General features: G+C 40.7%; 1 protein-coding gene across 1 annotated transcript in view; it reads left to right on the top strand.

Moving 5' to 3' along the window:
- NRAP (nebulin related anchoring protein) overlaps nt 1–19,497 on the top strand; it is a 74,479-nt gene that overhangs the window by 35,292 nt on the left and 19,690 nt on the right. Inside the window, exons 21-32 of the mRNA XM_066622254.1 lie at nt 894–992; nt 2,848–2,952; nt 3,552–3,659; nt 4,631–4,942; nt 6,839–6,943; nt 9,423–9,521; nt 10,989–11,093; nt 11,723–11,830; nt 13,964–14,074; nt 16,032–16,229; nt 17,308–17,412; nt 19,381–19,479. Coding sequence (XP_066478351.1) covers nt 894–992; nt 2,848–2,952; nt 3,552–3,659; nt 4,631–4,942; nt 6,839–6,943; nt 9,423–9,521; nt 10,989–11,093; nt 11,723–11,830; nt 13,964–14,074; nt 16,032–16,229; nt 17,308–17,412; nt 19,381–19,479 — 1,554 coding nt within the window. The remainder of the gene's footprint in view (nt 1–893; nt 993–2,847; nt 2,953–3,551; nt 3,660–4,630; nt 4,943–6,838; nt 6,944–9,422; nt 9,522–10,988; nt 11,094–11,722; nt 11,831–13,963; nt 14,075–16,031; nt 16,230–17,307; nt 17,413–19,380; nt 19,480–19,497) is intronic.

Consider the following 19,497-nt stretch of genomic DNA (forward strand, 5'->3'; position numbering starts at 1 on the left):
GGAAAGGCTGTATCAATTGAGAATGAACAAGTATGGGATGCTTCTGTGTTTCTAGCTAGGAGCTGACATTTCATTATACTTCATATTGGGCTGCACATGATTTAAAAAAAAAAAAGTTCCTAAAATGTCTCGTTCTCCTCGATCTTAAATATGGAATAATGAGCATCTCTTTGAAGTGTTATGCAGTTCAATAAAAATTGAAAAAAAACACACAAATCTCAGTCATTTCTTCAGTGGTGAACGCCGCAGGGTGAATGGATGTGTTCACCCATCAGTTGAACTCAGAGCATTTACCCACAGAAATGCCACATAGAGGCACACATACAAATGCACACAGTGGCATAGATTAGTGTGTTCAGTTCATGAGTTGTTAGCACAACAGTATCAACTAAAATATTTAAAAGACTTTGCCTTTTCTTATCAACAGATTTTGCCTTGAAAAGGCTGTGCGCCCAATTTTTTTTTTTGCGATGTACCTGAGAGCAGCAAAGTCAAGAAGAGACTTCATCCAGAAACAACTCATAGTATTAAGCTAGGCTGAGTAAATCCTGCAGACTTTGTAAAGTAATAAACTTTTGAACTTATCAGGATTTTGTATTTTGAAAATGTATGTAGGGCAAACCAGTGCATATGTCTCTTTCAATTGTGGGAGGAGTCATAGACAAATACCTGGGAAATTCTGATATCCTTCTTTGCCATTTGTGTATCTCAATCCATTCTTGCAAATTCCTACATTGCAAAGGTGCAAGTCTTTATTTCTGAGTTGGATGCAAGATGAAAAGCTTGCATTGCTGTTGCCAGTGCTGGTGGTGAGTGGAAGGCAAAACTTTTCAACCTTTGAGAAATGTGGTAACGATACCTGTCTCACTTTCTTTAAAACGCCTTTTAATTAGAAAAAGTACAGACAGAAGGCTGATGCTCTCAAGTTCACAAGTGTGGCAGACAGTTCCCAGATCAAACATGCGAAGAAAAGCCAGGAACTGCAGAGTGATGTGAGTCCTTACCTTCTCTCCACACTGATTCTTTATTATTAAAACTGGTAATTCTTGGGGATAGGCACCACTGCTGAAAAAGCAATAGGATCCAGCCATGAGCATTTGCTGTTGCTTTACATAGGTTTGAGGTATACTTCTAAGATTTTTTTGAACTCCCTCTACTTCCACTGGTAGAAAGCCTTTAAACCCAAAGGGTATCAAGATGCGTGCTGACCAGGTTTCAGATACTATGGCAATAAAGGCCATGCACATGACTAGAGAGAAAAAGACTAAATTGGATCCTTTAGAACCTGCACACGGACCTCTGTAGTTGTTCTTTCCCCAGTGAGGCTATTCTAACTTTCATCAAAATTACTCTGCCGGTCTTACCTAGCAAAATTACTCTGCCAGGTGTCTGTATTAAATAATCTGTATATCGCATGATTTTAAAAATGCTTTTTAGGTGTTTAGGTGGTACTTAGGAAAGAATTTAAAAATATATTTAATTTTATATAATTTTTTCAGTCCTTTTGGACTTTGCTTTTGTATAATAGGGAAACTCAGTGTTAGTTCTTACCTAGTGTTTTTGAAACATGCATCAGCTAATGGGCCACAACCAGTGTTATGTGTGTAAACCAGTTAATAGTCTAATAGCCCAATCTTAACTGAACCTCTCTGCCTATGGAGCATGTGCTACATGCTATGAGGGGGCAGTCACAGATGTCACTTCAAGGTAAGGGAACAAAATTCCCTTACCCTGGGTTTAGCCTCCGCTGCTTAAATGGGTCTCCCTGGATCCATGCCAGCCATTTTACTGGCATAGTTCCGAGGAGAGTATGGGAGGTGGAAGTTTAGAGGGAACACGGATGGGATCCCAGTGCATTGTTTCTGGGAACGACTCTGTCCCTTGCCCATTCTGCCTTCTGCTCTCCCTTCCCAGAAACACTCCCATCACTTCCTGTTCAGCCCCCTGCCCATTGCCTGCCTCCCACAACGTCTTACCTGTCTCAGCACAGGTTGCCATGTATGGCAGTCTGCTGGGGCCATCACCACTACAAATGGCAGCATCCCCAAATGGCTGCTGGTGCTGCACTGTTTGTGACATCATAAAGGCATTCATGCCTTTACGCCACCACAAAGGTGAGTTAGGTTTGGGCCATAAAGAAGATAATTGCTTAAAAGTGAAATTGCTTAACAATTGCTGACAATGCTGGCATGAAGTAGTCATTGTCTGGGCTTTGACATAATGCAAAACCATGGTTTTTGTTGATTACAGCACCATATGGGAATTGTGCCATGACTTGAGCTTCCAGGCATACAAAAAAGAAAAAGAAAGAAAGAAAGATAAAGAAAACCAGTAGTTTAGGACTGCTTGTCTGTTTTCGTTTCCCATTGGATTGAATGGACTTCAATCTCCATGCTTCAGCAACCTGTTGATAATGGCCCTATCTGTGGTTTACCAATGGTCTGTGAATTCTGATGTAACAGAAAACCATAGTTAGCACAAACCAGCTTCAAATATTGGTTTGAGATACTTGTTTGTTGCGTCAGACAAATCATGGTTTGTGGATAGGCTTGGATTAAGACATAACAGGAAACCATGTCTCTCTAGATTCAGCCAGACTTTCAAATACTTTTCAGATTCTTGGTAACCCTTGGATTTGTGGTTGTTCTCTTTATTTTCTTCTTAGCAATCACCATAATTGTGCATTAATGTAAAATAAAGTTTAACTTTCAGGCATTTTAAAAATTATGAGGTTATATCTTAAGTTTAGTTACTTGTTCTTAAGCCCTATTGAATTCTGTGGGATAAACTATAATAAAGTAAGTTATGATGAGTACTGATACTATTTTATCTGCCTTCTTTGAAAAGGTTGCATACAGGTCGGGAAAAGAGAATTTTCTTCATAATTATACCATCAGCAAAGATGAGCCTCTTTTCATACAGGCCAGGATAAATGCAGCAAATATTAGTGAGGTATGGATATACTTGCATACTCTGATGTCATGCTATTGAAATAATGATTCAGTGAATAATTGTTGATACTTCAGAAACCCTTAGGACTGTTCTACATTGCAAATTGATATTGGTTTGATTCTAGTTTAACTGTCTTGGCTTCTGGGTCACTTTGAATTCTGAGCATCATAGGCAAACATTTGTGGGCATTGTAGTTTGGCGAGAGTCTGAGAAAAAGACCCTTAGGTCCCATCAGAGAACTATAGTTCCCTAAGAAGAAGGAAAGACCATTTAATGTAGCAATCCTAAACCTATTTATCCAGTGAGTAAGCACATACTGCAGTAGGACTTCTTGGTATCCTGGGACAGACTCTTCAGATTAAAGCTTATGAGCTCTAGCGTTGCTTGAATAGTGGCTTTAATAAAGTAATATTGATGTTCTGAAAAGGGCGCCTACATTTTTGCAGTCAGCAACAAGCGTTATGGAAGGAGGAGTGGTTCCTAACAATATGTTTTACTAGTACATGAAACACAGAGGATCTGATCTTTTTTTGTATCTTTTGCTGTGCCCCTGGCATGTGACTGTACAAAAATTAATTACAGTTTTGGTATCTTCTTAGAAACTCTACAAGAGCAGTTGGGAGAACCAGAAGGAGAAGGGATTTGAACTTCATCTTGATGCAATTCCATTCCTGACAGCTAAAGCAAAGAGGGATCTGGCAAGTGATGTGAGTATTGATTCAATTCAAATGGGAACCTGCTCTCTTCTTGGGAAAATATTATGTGTCCCTATGAAAGACTTCGGGATCTGACTTAAAGGTTACTTAGGATTTACATTGCCTGACTGCCAAATCACTGTACTGGGACAACCAAGAACTCCCTTATCCCAGCAAAATCCAAATCCAACCAAGACATATAATCTTGCTTATTATCTTCTGTGTTATGTATATATAGGAAGCAATATTTTAAACTACAATCCTATACACAATAAGCTCCAGTGAAAATGGTGGGACAAAATTCTGAGTAAATATGTATAAGATTGCACTCACATTATCATATTTAAGCAGTTCTGTTTTTGAAATCCCTGTATAATACAGAATATTAAAATACAGAACTTTGTTAGGGTAAAGTTGATATGAAAATGTATTGTGTAAAAACAGAAAATTAAATGTACAATTAACTTGTTAAGTTAGCATTTGATATGACCTCATGAAACTTGTTCGGTTGGAAAGAACTAAACTCCCACTATCATTTCCCAGCAAATGGAACAATAGCTTTTTTTTCCTTCCCAACTGGGATTCAAAAAGCACCATGTGACATTTTGTGCTTAACCTCTCCTGGAGCATGGCAAGATGCCCCATCTCTGCAGAAATACAATAATAATTTAAATCACTGAACATTTTCTACCTTTTTATGATACCCCAAATTTTCCTTGCAAATCATCCTGTTCACATAAAGTTAGGACCAGCCTTGTATTTTACTCAGGATGATGAATGGTGAACAGAAAAAGACAAATGCATTTATTAAGACTGTACTTGCGTAGTTTTACTAGGGCTAGCGTGCCGAATATGTACATTTTGGCGAATATTTACATTTTGGCGTTGAACTCTTATAAAATTGGACTGTTTATCTTAATCCAATTCTGCAATTAGTCCTGTATTTGCGCTATTGTACCTGTGATATGTTTCTTTCTTCGCAGATAAAATACAAAGAAAATTATGAGAAGAGTAGAGGGAAGTTGATTGGAGTGAAGGAAGTGAGCGAAGACTCACAGATGGCTCACTCACTCCATGTGTCAAAGGTGCAGAGTGATTTGCAGTACAAAAAGGCATTTGAGGATGTAAAGACTCAGTATCATGTGTCCATGGATATGATCAATCTCGTTCATGCCAAGAAAGCTCAAGGTTTAGCGACTGACAGGGGATATAAGACGATCCTTCACCGTTACACTGCCTTACCTACAGACATGAAAGTGGAATGGGCCAAGTGGGCCTATGGCTTGCAGAGTGATGTAAGTGTTGTATATGCCTAGCAGGCAAGTTTTGAAGGCAATAAGGAATCAGAGGAATTTCTACAGATGTATTTTACATTTACTCATAATTTAGTATGTACATTTTGGATGTAATCTATAGAATCATGGAATCTTATTAAGTCATCTAATCTAAATCACTGTCTAGTGCAGGCAATTACTGTCCAGCCTCTGCTTGAAAACTTTCAGTGAAGGAGAGCCTACTCAAGCATGTGGCTGACTGTAAGAGCTGAATAGCTCTTACAGTTAGGAAATTCTTCCTAGCATCTAGCCTTAATTTGCTTCCCTATAGCTTGAAGTCATTGGTTCTAGTTCTATCTTCAAGAACTGCAGAGAGTAAGGGCCCAATCCTATTCAGCTTTCCAGCACTGATGCAGCTGCAGTGCAGCTCCAAGATAAGAAACAGATGTTTCCTTACTTTGAGGAGGCTTCCATGACTGCCCCCCCCCACTGCAGGATGCAGCGCGTGACCCATTAGCAAGACTGCATCAGCACTTGAAATTGGATAGGAATGGTCCCTAAGTCAGCTCCTTCTTCTTATGATAGCCTTTTGTATACTTGAAGATGGCTATCATAACTCCAATTAATCTTCTCCAGGCCAAACATACCAAGCTCTTTTAACAATTTCTCATAGGACTTGGTTTCCAGACCCCTCAATGTAATTGTGCTTCTCTGAACCCAGCTTATTAATATCCTTCTTTAAAATGTGATGCATAGAACTGGATTCAGTACTCAAGTCTGTCTAGTGCAGAATGGAGTTCTTGAATCGGGTTTTTTAGTAAGCAATTGTTTTCATTCACATTTTCAGTATGGCAACAGGGAATCATTTCAGGAAACTTTGGAAACATTCAGATGTTGAACATATGGAGTAAGCTTGGTAGGGCAACCAAACAGCAGAATCTCTGGGCAGATCAGATGATCCATCATTTTATAGATATCATCATTTACATTATTACTAGTAATACATTTACTTTTAAAATACATTTGCATTTAAAATACTAGTAGTTCTCTAGCATGGAGCAGATTGCATGGTATGTTTACCAAGATTAGATAGTTTGTTCCTTCTTTTCTATACCATATGTGGACCCAAGGATATAATTTAGCTTAAGTAATCCTGTATTCTTTAATCCAGATGTTGACATGTGCAGGTAGAGCTCACACATCTATTTGTGTGGAAATACGATATGCATTCTTTCTCTGGACAGCACATCGGTAGAGCACACGGTGGGTCTAATCCTATCCAATTTTGCAGTGCCGGTGCAACCATGCCAATGAGGTCATCTTGTGGTGGGGAGGCAGTCACAAAGAGCTCCTTAATGTTTGGGAACATTTGTTTCCTTACCTCAGAGCTGCATTGCAGCTACACTGATGCTGGAAAGTTGGTTAGGATTGCGCCCGCAGTCATGCAAATCGCTCACATAGGCACATTTGGACTTTCCTTCTAATGTCTAAAGCTACTGCTGCAACCCTGTTCATTAATACTTGGGAGTAAGCCCTGTCACTTTAGAGTCACCATACATAAGGTAAGGCTGCCAGTGTGCTAAGAGGTCTTGCAGAAATGTTCTTCCACAATGGTTACAACTCAATATCTTTGCAGTGTTGATTGAAACAGAGACCATTTAGCAAGTTGGCACAGAATAGGTTTAAAAATATTTTCATTTAACTCTTATAGCAAAACATGTTTGCTCGTAGAAATACTACCATGTCTTCTCTTATTTTTTTTCTTCCCTCTTATTTCCACCCACAATTGCAGAGAAGGAGATAAAACAAATGCAAGCACTAATTTGGCTCAGCTGGTGTTCTGATGTGTGAATTCTTTAGGTGGCATTTTAAATGTGTCAGCAGCAACAATGGGCCATTTTCTCTTTCTTTTGTCAGAACCGATACAGAGCAGATTTGAACTGGATGAAAGGAGTTGGATGGATCGCCACTGGGTCATTAAATGTGAAGCAGGCTAAGAAGGCTGGAGAACTCATTAGTGAGGTGAGATTTCATGACAGCACGTAACAAAACTTGTCGCATAATGCGTGCCAAATGTCGGTATAAAATTAAAATAATTTCCACTCAAAAGGGAAAGAAAAAGGCATACCACATGAAAGTACTCAAAACCAGGAATAGGTCTGGTAATTAGAGGGAAGTCAGATACCAAACAAAAAACAGTGGGAGTTCATATAGCCTTTGCAAAAACAAAGTAGGTAACAAATGATATTATGAATAATAATGACAATCAAACAGCACTCAATTGCTACCTACTAGCCTATGTTTTTTAATGAAGTGAATCCAGAGAAGGCCACAGAAGGTATATTTGTGGCAGTAAGAACCTACTTTTACACAAGCTCTTCTTCTTGTCAACCAAGAGCAACAATGCAGCTCAGTAATGATCTTGGACAGTATTAACGTATCTCGACCACAATTAAAACATTTGAGAAACTAAAGTTTCCATCCCTGATATTTACAGTCATGCAGTGTCCCTTAAGGGCCTTTATATACAGCCGGGCTGGAGATGAACAATAAGTGCTTTCAGAGAGCTGTAAGAGAGCTGAAGATAAGAGTATCTTCATTGCCCAAAGTGCACACAGACATCTCACTCTGCTCACAGGTTTTGTATGGTTGTATTTTTTTTAATAGTGTTTCAATAACTGTTTGACAAGAGAAAATAAATATATACACCATGTACAGGAAACAATGTCTCTGTCAAAATATTGTCTCCAGCTTCAGTTTCTTATGCAAGTGGGATCTACCTTCCCTTGCAGTAACACTTTTTTTTATTAAAGGAAAATTGTATTTTTTCCCCAGCATTTTGAATTGCAGTTTTTGAATATGCACTTTTTAGGTTAGATTATCATAAATGATCTGTAATAAGCCAGGCTTCCACACTCCTTCCTCATCCTCCATATGCAAAAGGAGAAGATTGCAGCTTCCCTTTCCACTTTTGAATGACTTGCGATTTCCCATTTTGACTAAACACAGGAACCTGGATTGTTCTAATTGATAAGTTCAAATAAATTAGGATCTAACCACAGTTTTCAGATCTTGGGTTAGAATAAATCAGATGTTTAATGACCTAAATTCAGATGAAGTGGGAAACTGCAGTTGATTCGGAAATGATCTTGGTTCTGAACCTGTGCATACTTATCTAGGAGTACCAGTGCAATCCTATGCATGTCTACTCAGAAGTTCATCCCACTGTATTCAATTGTAAGTATGTATAGAATTGCAGCCAAGGTCCCATTGAATTTAGACGGACTAACATCTGAGTAGACATGCATAGGATTGTGTTATCCAGTGGCTTAGCCAGAGGGGGTGCAAAGCAACAAGTTTTGCAGAGCACCTCACCGCAGTGTACAAGTGGCCCCTCCCCCTCCCCTTCAGAGCCATTCCAGGTGGTGGGAGCAAAACAGAGGCATTAGCCGCTGTTTTGCTCACACCACCCAGTGTGGCTCCGAAGGGCAGGACTTCTAGCTACACCACTGGTGTTATCAATCTTATTCCCTGTGTATGAAGGATGAAGAGCGGGTGAGAGATGTGTCAGAGTTCAAGATTCACTGTGCTCATTCATGATTCTCTAATCAAGTTTGGAGAATTTCCTGGACCCATTCATTGGATCCTTGACCACACCATTTTTGTGAACTGGTTTTCTTGATTAAAAAAACAAACATAAAAAAAAAAACTTTGGAGGTATGTATGTGTGTCTATTTAATCTGATATGCAATTTAAGAGCTGAAGTCCAAAATCAGCTTTCACTCTAAATAAAAACGGTGTAGAAGAATGTGGCTGGGTTACACTTATAGCTTCTGGGGAAAAAATGTGCTAAGTCAAGTAAAAAGACTGCAATCTTAATCACACTTCTGTCTATATGTGCATAGTTTGTGCTATGCAACAAATTTTATATGGTCCAGTTTCACAGGATGATAGGTTTGTGTCAAGATGATAACAAACAACAACAAAAACAACCTCTGGAAGTTTCCCAAAGCCACAAACAATGGCAAAAAAATCTATCTGAAATACGTCAGTGAGCATTGCTCAGTCTACTATATTGTAAAGCTAAAAGAAAATATAAAACTTCAAACAGTATGTGAACATATTGCTGTTATTACCTACTGTGGTAGGATATATTTATTTCCTGTCAAGGGTCTGATAAGGCAGGGTGCTTCTTTGTGTTTCAGAGTTCGGAAAAGACATTCTAGTCATAGAACTTTGGGTATTTTTAGTAGACGTAAGATCATCTTGAAATATTTTCCTCAAATTTAAGTGGAAATTCTTTACTATTAATCGGTAAAGGTTATTGTTAAATGGAAACAAATATTAATCTGAAAGTACCTAGAATATAAAGCTGAGGAAAGAGGAATAATAATTATGTTCACAAATTCACTCTAATCTCAAGCAACCTATGATTTTTTCTTTCAAATAGCATGAAAGAGCAGCACAAAATTCACAGCTTTGATCTTTTTCTGCTCAACAGAAGAAGTACCGTCAGCATCCATATGCTTTGAAGTTTACCAGTATTAAAGACACTCCTGAGATGATCCAGGCTAGAATTAGTTATAACCAGGCTGTGGATGTAAGTTATAATGTATATACATTATGATGATATGAGTGGTATCCTCTTTGAAAGACCTGATTGATGCAGTGGCTTTCTCTCACACTCACTGCTTGTCACTGAGAACATTTCCAGGAACCAAAAAAAAAAAAAACTTGTGTTCTAATCAGGTAAATCTTATAAAGGCCACCTTTAATTAGAATGGAAACCTTCCATTCTCTACTGAACCCAGTAGGAATCCCACGCATAGAATGTTTAATGTGGATTAATACAGATACACTTTCAGCCCAATCAGAGTTGTACAGTTTTGTATATTAAATATCATTTAATTATTTGATATTATTTGATATTTGATTAATTATTTAATTATTATTATTAACAGTATTTATATACCGCTTTTCAACAGAAAGTTCACAAAGCGGTTTACAGAGAAAATCAAACAAACAACTAATGGCTCCCTATCCCAAAAGTGGTCACAATCTAAAAGGATACAAAAGAACACCAGCAGACAGCCACTAGAAAAGACAGTGCTGGAGTGAGGAGGGCCAGTTACTCTCCCGCCACTAAATAAAAGAAGAGCACCCACTTAAAAAGTGCCTCTTATCCAGTTAGCATATCATATTTGTAATTTGGAGATGGACCAGTGCTGTATAATTTGGGAGCCCTTTCTTTCTCGTAAGCAGTCTTTTGGTGGGATGCATAGTATAAACAACAATATTCAAGTGACTCTTACTCTCAAATTGAGGGTTGGGTTCACACATACAATGTCACCACGGGCAGACCAATCCTGAGCTGCCTGGTGCATGGGGCTGCAGCGGCGCTGAAAATTGCTGCCACTGCATGCAGCATGCCCCAGGCAGCCGCTGCTTCCTCCTCAGGAGAAGGCAACTTTTGTCCCCTTCCCTGGGTAAGGCGAATAACCCTGCAATGGAACTGCTCAATTCTACGACGACCCAAGGGTCTATGTAGAATTCAGAGCCTCCGTGTCAGGTGGATGGCCTGATGTAGAGGCTCAGCGTTTGGTGGAGCAAACTGCCACCCAACTGCAGGATGCAGCACATACCTCATTGGCACAGCTATGTCAAAGTAGTGGAAAGTTGATTAGGATTTGGTCCCAATTTCCTTTGTCACAATTTAAATCTTATTTGACATTCCAGTGAGCACCATTTTCGCAACTGAATTTTTATATCTTGTCATTCTTGATTTTTGAAGATTCCTGTTCTTGGGTTACCCATAGTATGAACACACATTGACCTTTTCAGTGGTACAGGTTGCAGTTGTTTGATATTCAAAATGAATCATATGTCAAAATATATCAAAATGGAGATGTATTAGCTCTGTTGCTTATTTCAGGTAGCTTGCATGCCAGTGCTATTTCTCAGTTATGAAGGAGGATGATTTCATACAGCATTCATTTTAGTGTTCTGCGTGTTAGCAATTGTTGAACCTGTAGCAAGTGCCCTACGTAAAATTCTTCTCTATTTACAGAGGCTGTATAAGGAGCATGGAGAGAACATGAAGCATCATTACACACAAACTGCAGAACTTCCTGAGATCCTTCAAGCTAAACAAAATGCCCTGAATATCAGTGAGGTAAGATTTTCCTTGGGGCCACATCTTGCAGGGATGCTGTCACCTCCAAGAACATATTGACTTCTGGGAATTCATTATATAGCTATAATGGTAGAAAAAAACATGTTTGGTTTTCTATCACGCCATATCCTGAGGCTGATCCTGTTGATTTGCTTAGGTTGCACCTCTGCAAGCAATGACTGGCTTTATGTCTGTGTACTTCTGTCTCCTTACTTTTAGTAATGGGAACACAGGTTGTGAGGGTTTTTTTTAGTTTTTTTTTAAAGTAACTTCATCAAAAAGATCAACAAGTTGTCATGAATTGGCCTGGGAGTAAGTCCTCCCTATAAATGTAGCAACTAATAGGAAGGGGGCACCATTGCTGTGAATCTTCATTCATTTCTCCCTGAAATATTGGTGGTTGGTAGATTGTACTCATTTAAATACAGTGTCCACAATGAAGACTTGTGCAGCATCACAAGTCCTTGTTACCCTATGGAAATTGCCCTAAAGCTGTATCAGCCATAACCAGAAGCATGGGAATGAATATGCGTTTCTTTCTAGACATAGATTCATGCATATTATGGGGAGAAAGAGCTTCAGTTGTCAATAAATGCATGCTGGTCTTCCTATTTATTGTTTCCAAACAGACTCGCTACAAGGAATCCTGGAACAAGATGCGAGATGGAGGTTATAAACTGAAATTGGATGCCATTCCTTTCCAGACAGCAAAGGCTTCCAATGAAATTATAAGTGATGTAAGTTGCTTTAATAGCAATAGTGTGTGTTATTAAACTAGGGGAATATTTATCAAGAAAACACTGCTGGGGTCAATTTGCTTGGACACCTGGAAGGCAGAAAGACAGCAAACATTTGAAGTCTTGATGTGAAGAGCACCAGATGATCTCAATAAATTGTGTGACTGAACTAAATATAGATGAAATTCTTTGCAAGTGTGCTTGGTATTGTGCACTGGATACATAATATTAACTTTATGGGTATGCTCAAAGATTCTGAATTGGCTTTAATTATGTAGGAAACAAATATTAGGGTTTGGTGACATCAACGGTGTGTAGTGGCGCTCTCTAAAGAACATGCAGCTTCATCAAAGAAGCAGAGCAAACTTGAAAATAAAATGGCAAATATTTCAATTCTCAAGGATGCTATCATAAAACAGAAAATTTGTAAAACAGAATTCAACAGATATAAAACAAAGCAAAACCCAGAACTGATAAAAATCCTATCAACCTGGATATGTAAAGCTGGCAAAAGTGTAGATAATATTTTTGGAACATTTTGTTCATTAGCAATTTCAATTCAGTGGCACATTCTCAAAAAACACTTAAATAAAAAGAATCTTGCACTTGTTCCTTACAACTCAATGTGACCACAGCTCTTCTAATAATAACGCAAAGGGTGCAGACAATAGAACAATATCTGGTGAATTCTACCTTGTGTGTCTGAACAGACTGATACCAAACCAAGGTGATGCTGATAAGAGAATCTGAAAATTACATAGATTTACCGATGAAGAAATGTTGTTAGAGCTGTTTGTCTGACATGCCTCACTTCTTAAAAATACAATTCTGTATCCTTTAAATTTGTAATATAGTATAGCAACGTAGGCATGAAAATACATGATCTTAGCTCTGTTTTGCCTTATCTGTTGTTTAGAGCAGTGGGCACCAAACCCCGGCCCTCAGGGAGGATCTGGCATTCAAAAAATGCTTTCCCCACACGATGCGGCACTTTCTGTTCCACACCACAGCCCCATTTTCCAGCCAATCACCCCAGAAAATTGGGCAGCCACTTCTGCCTGGAAATCTAGACGCATAGCCTGGTGGGGTGATGGGCAGCAGAAGCTGAAGTATTTTTCTGGGGTGATCAGTTGAAAAGATAAGCAGCTGTGGCTGGAACTGTAAGTATTATGTGGGGGAGGCATTTGTGAGACACAGTGGACCTGTGGTTTGGAGACCGCTGGTACAGAGGATAGAGTTGAACAGAGGTAGAGGTACATCATGAATTATACAGTTCTAATCAGTTGTACATGTGTACATTCAATGCATGTTCTGATACATGATACATATGATCTGGTACATGATTTTCAAGGGTTGTACATGTTTAAGCACATGATGATCTGATCTACTGTAGATGTACTGGCTATTACAGGGAGCCAGGATGGTGTAGTGGTTATGGAGTTGGACTTTGATGTGGAAGATCGAGGTTCAAATCCCCACTCAGCCATGAAGATTTCTGGGTGACCTTGGGCCAGTCACTATCTCTCAGTGTCACTACCTCACTGGCTTGTTGTGAGGACGAAAGGAGGAAGGTACTATGTACATCACACTGAACTCCTTGGAAGAGGGGCAGTATAAAAATATGAAATAAATAGATATAGGCAAACAACATCAACAAATGCCCTGATGATGTAACTCTGGAAAAATACTTAGATTACAAAGAGTCAGTGTAGAAATCATATAATTGGTATTTGCACCATTGCATCTTAGTTTGATCCAATGCAGTTAACTGTAAGGAAGAATATGTATTGGTCATGTGAGATGGTCCATTATAAAGTGATGGAAAACAACATTGCATTATATTCTTGTAGAAGGGGGTCATATATCTGCGTTTAGGCGACACTGCAGTTGTACTAGTAGTCATACTCTGTTTCTTCACAAAACAATGTTTGTTTCAGTATATATAACTTGGGGCTTTAAACCCATAATCTACTTTTTAAAACCCATATTTTAATGCTTTTTTGCCTCTGCTTGAACTGGCCATCTGGCTGCCTTTTCTTTCGTTAAAAAGCCTACCTTCTGAGAAGACAGAAAAAAGTAATGCAATTACTCTTGATGTGTTTCACTCATCATGCCCTTTGTTTTCTCCTTTAGTACAAGTACAAGGAAGCATTTGAGAAAATGAAAGGACAGATGATTGGCTCCTATGGTTTGGACGATATTAGCATTTCTCACTCAGTGCATGCAGCTTTGCTACAGAGTGATGTAAGTGAAGGGATTGAAAGTTGCTCATATACTGAGGGCGCAATCCTAACCCCTTATGTCAGTGCTTTCCAGCACTGGCATAGCGGTGCCAATGGGACATGTGCTGTATCCTGCACTTGGGTGGGCACTCATGGAGGGTCCCTCAAAGTAAGGGAATGTTTGTTCCCTTACCTCAGAGCTGCACTTCCCTTATGTCCGTGCTGGAAAGCACAGACATAAGGGGTTAGGATTGTGCCCTGACACTTTTCTAATGGGCATAGGCTGCAATCCAAACCACACTTTCCTGAGAGTAAGCCCCATTGAACAAAATAGGACTTACTTCTGAGTAGACCTGGTTAGGATTGTGTCCATAGTTCAGGGCTTTTCAAACTGGGGCATCGTGACGTCCCAGCCTGTGGGTCCTGACCTCTGCCCCCTTAAGGGGCAGGGGCAACCTGGAGGCAGGGAGGAGGCAGCAGCACGATCCCCAGGATCGAGCCGCTCAGGGGGCTGCAGGAGGCTTGGGTCCACTTACCCAAGCCTGCTGCAGCCTCCCTGGGGTGCGGGAAGCCTGGTGCGACCTTTGGCAGGGCTCTCCGCAGCAGTGAAAGTGAAAGCGGAGCAATCGTGCTCCACTTCCGCTTTAGCAGAGGCGGGGCGTGATCACTCCGCTTTCACTTTCACTGCTGCAGGGAGCCCTGCCAAAGGTTGCACTGGGCTCCCCGCACCCTGGGGAGGCTGCAGGAGGCTTGGGTAAGTGGACCCAGGCCCCTACGACCCCCTGAGTGGCGCGATCCTGGGGATCACGCTGCTGCCTTCCACCCACTCCCGCTGTCTCCCCCCCACCTCTGCAAGCACTTACAGTGGCTCAAACTCTCCATGAGAGTTTGAAAACCACTGCCATAGTTTGTTATGAGAAATGGAGTTGGCTAGGTTTTTTGAGTGATCAACACTTCTTTTTGAGCTGGCAATTTATTGATCAGCAACTGTTATTCATCAGCAACTGTTACCTTGCACATGCTGGATCTTGTCTGATCTCGGAAGCTAAGCAGGGTCAGGCCTGGTTAGTACTTGGATGGGAGACGGTCTGGGAATACCGGGTGCTGTAGGCTTATACCATAGTCTTTCGAGACTGAAGGTTGCCAACCAACCAATTTATTCATGTCAATAATGTAATCTGAAGATGATGTATGTTTGCCTCAATTTATTAATTCTTTGTGGGTACAGGGCCTCTGGTGTGCATGTAGGACTTCATTAGGAGTTCTCCTTTCAGGTTAATGGAGGAATTCTTCTACATGAGGAGACTCTTTCATGTTAATGGAAGAAGGTACTCTGTGATTATGAATTGTGCATGGGATGTCCAAAGCCATTTGGACAGAGCAATGGATCGAGTCATTAATAGCAGTGTTACAGCCCAAATCCTGTCTGGGCCTTTTTCTGTCAGATCCTGTGGTCTGATAGTGTAAGGCATGGCAGCCAGTCCACTGTTCTGTGAGCCGCTGTTGTCAAACCTTGAGGTTTGTGCACAGGTTACAGCAGCCAGCGAAACCTAGTCACTGGTAAATTGGTGGTGGAGGACGGATCAGGGCGGGGAATGTGCTGGCCTGGGTGGTTCAGGAGTAGGAGGGGGGTGGATCTCAGTGGCAGCTGCGCCTGCCAGGTCCTATCCCCCTTCCACCTGGAGCTGCCTTAGAGGCTCTTCAGACTTTTGCCAGGGAAAGAGCTGGCATAGGTCTGAGGAAACTATTGGAGATCAGGCAGCCTACAGGAAAGTGAGTAAAAAGTATATGCTTGTTTCTCCTGGGCTGCCTGGTCCCTAGCCAGCTCATAGCATGCAGCACAGGTGGGCCAGAAGGGGATAGGATTGGGCTGTTAGTACCTCCAACCATAGTAACAAAATCATAGAAATGTTACAAGATTTCCAGTTTAAGCTATGACCTCAATACAACAATATTATTTATTTTTATTTCTTTCATAGGTAACTTACAAGAAAGGTTTTGAACATCTGAAGACCCAATTTCACCTGCCATTAGATATGGTCAATTTAGTTCATGCCAGACAAGCACAGTCTTTGGTCAGTGATCAGGAATACAGACAACTGCTTCATGATTATACTTCCTTGCCCGAAGATGTTAGACTGAGGTGTGCCAAGAAAGCTTATAAATTACAGAGTGAGGTAAATGAAATTTTCCATACAGCCTTTTTAACATGACAATGGGGTTGTGATGGTATGTGGCAGAAGAGGAAAAGAACCAAATATTGCAGATATTAATTTGAACAATTAGCTACTCTGATTTTTATGCTGTATAATATGTATCAATCTCCATTCATACATTGGCCAGTTTGTCCTCTTGTATATCAATGTATTTATTTATTTAAAATATTTATATCGTTCTTTCACGCTTCTGGAATGGACTGACAGCCCAATCCTACGCATGTCTATGCAGAAGTAAGTCCCATTAGAGTCAATGGGGCTTACTCTCAAGAAAGTGTGGATAGGATTGGGCTGCTAGCTTGCTAACAGCATTTTAAAAGAACACATTAAAGCACAATAAAAATAAATTCAATATTAGAAAAAAAAAACCCCTTAAAACAATTACAGTTTAGTCCATCAAAAGAGAGTCTCATTGTGTTCAGTGGGGCTTACTTCCAGGGAAGTATAGATAGACTTGCAGCCTGACATGTGTTTACTTGAAAAGAGGTCCTATTGTATTCTATGAGACTTACTTTTAAGTAGACAGGCATAGGATTGGGCTCTTGGTGTTTGTTTAGAAACAAGGGTTTTCATAACAATTTGCATTTTTTCACATTTGAAATTATTTTGGAATTATTTTGGAAGGCATGTAACCAGTATTCTTTTGTTAACAATATTTACATTGAAATTCTCTCTCTCTCTCTCTCACTACATAAGCACTTATGTGGATTTGGAACCACATGTACACAAAACATGCAAATACAGAGTGACCAAATACAGGAAAGAGTGCCTATAACTTTAACCATTGTATGGAAGAGGAAAATTTGGCAGGTGCAGCTATTTAAATCCTTCCATATTGAGCTGCAGCTGCTAAAATTCCCTCTTTTATACAGTGGTTAAAGGTATAGGCATTCTGTCCTCCTGTGCAAATACAATTCCAGTATGGTTGAATGCTACAGAAGACTCATGTAGCAGATGTTACTTCTAACAAATGCATTTCAATGATTATACTGCCAATCATATTCTATGCTATTAATTACTTTTGATTGGTTTCCCATAGAATTTATACAGGTCTGACTTGAACTTTATGAGAGGAGTTGCCTGTATTACACCAGGGGCCTTAGAGATTGAAGCAAAGAAGAAAGCTTCTGAACTCATCAGTGAGGTAACAAAAGAGGGTTTTGATTTCTCCGCTATAAACAAGGTTTTGCCAGATGTCTCTGTAAAAATGGGCTGGCAAAGTAACTCCCTGGATTAAGGGTGGGCTCCCTTCCCCACCCTCCCTCTTTATTTGATCACTCAATTCATGTCCTGGTTGAACTGAATGGAGTTCAAGGTTTTGCAGACCTTGCTAACTACTTTTGCAAACTTTTTGAGGTATAATCAGGACTCTAGTGGTTGGTACATTAGGGTGAGCCTGTTTAGAGAGAAGTGTTCCTTTCCAGATGAAAGGAAGCCTATGTTGTTTTCAGATGTAAAACCCTGTTTCTCAAAACCCAGGTGACTCTACGTAAGTGGCCTATAGAGAGAGAAGCTCCATCTTCCGATCTTTTCTCTCCAAAAAATTCATAAGGCTGCAGTTGTATGCATACTTACCTGGAAGTAAGTTCCACTGAATTCAGAGAGCCTTACTTCTATGTAGACATGCATTGAACTTTGCTGTTAATCACAAAGGTTTTTTTCATTGTATGAATTGGATTGTTCCTTCCTCAACTACTGCAAGATGTGTGAAATAAGGAGGTCAAACTAAATGTGATTGGAGCAGTCACATTTTTTATTCAGCTGACTGCCCTATTCATGTATACAATAGGAAACAAAGAGTTTATTTTTTACACCAAAAAGGCATGCCTGTAGGAGAGCTGAATCCTCCTCAGCTTTCCCTTTTGGTCTTCAATCCTTTAGACTAGCGGTTCCCAAACTTTTTCAACTAGTAGCTTCCTTGAACTACTGGGCAATTGGCCGTGGCTCTCCATTAGGGCAACAACATTGATTGAGTGATTCTCTTTTAGCCTATCAGAACTGAAAGGCTAATTACATCATCAAATGTGTTTTTCAGACCCAGCCCCAACTCACAGCCCAATCCTGTGGTTGGTGGCATGGCTCTGTGCCGCCGACCACAGTTGTAAACATGCCATAAGGCACATTCGCAGGACTCACCGCTGGGCTCCCACCAGTGCTAGCCCAGCGCCAGCCAGTGCTGGGCTAGCGTGGGGCCGTTGCCCGGGTTCCGCTGCTCAGCGGTCTCCCAGAACGCTGAGCCACGGAACGGGAGGTGGGGGGTGTGGATGGCGGCGTGGAGGAGGCATTCCAGGGAGGGGAGAGGCCAGTGGGGGCGGGGAGAAGGCGTGCTGAGGGGTGGGTGGGAAGCATGCTGGGGGGCGGGCGGCAGGAGGATCTGTGGAGCTGAGCTCCGCAGGATCCGGGGCGCATGTGGAGGGCTGTGTGCCCTACATGAGCCCCTTTTCCTCATGTAGCATTGCGTGTAGCCCATTGCAGGGCTGTTTACCTTACTTGGGGGAAGGGGACAAACGTCCCCTTCTCCCAAGGAGCCTCCTGCGGTAGCGCGGGAGGCGCAGGATTCGGTGGCAGCCCCTTTTGATGCCGCTGAGCCTGGGCGCTCCAGGCAGCTCAGGATTGGGCTGTTAGCCAGCTTTCCACTGACTCTTTATTTAGTATAATTGTTACTATTGAACTACTTGGGTATTATATCAAGTTAGGTAAGAATACCTGCTTGTATGTCATATCTCCAACACACCATCACACAGAGGCTGTTCATGATTGGTGTTTTTGTGGGGGCTTCATTGAAGAGGACAGCAGTCATGTGGGTGCCATGGTATAGAGATCAATAGATCTTTAGTGGAACCCACTATGAAGTACTAGACCAGGTGTGGGCAAACTTTCAACTTTAGGAGTCCTAGACCTTTTGATAAAGGTCCTAGACCTTTATCAATTGTATAGAAGAGGGAATTTCAGCAGGTGCAGGTCTCCTACACAATTGTTAAAGGCCCAAGATCCCTAAAGTTGAAAGTTTGTCCACTCCTGTACTAGAAAAATTACCAATGGTGTTAGGAAAATAATGTCCTTATCATATAATGTAGCTTTTGTATTTGTTTTTCTTTGTGTGTGAATTCAGAGTAAATATCGTCAGCAGCCAGATTCCTTCAAGTACACATCAGTGACAGACTCTCCTGGCCTCCTTCATGCAAAATTCAGCAATATGATTGCTAATGAGGTAGGCTCTGCTAAGGTG

Source organism: Tiliqua scincoides, chromosome 3, assembly GCF_035046505.1.
Source record: "Tiliqua scincoides isolate rTilSci1 chromosome 3, rTilSci1.hap2, whole genome shotgun sequence".
NCBI classification, from domain to species: domain Eukaryota; kingdom Metazoa; phylum Chordata; class Lepidosauria; order Squamata; family Scincidae; genus Tiliqua; species Tiliqua scincoides.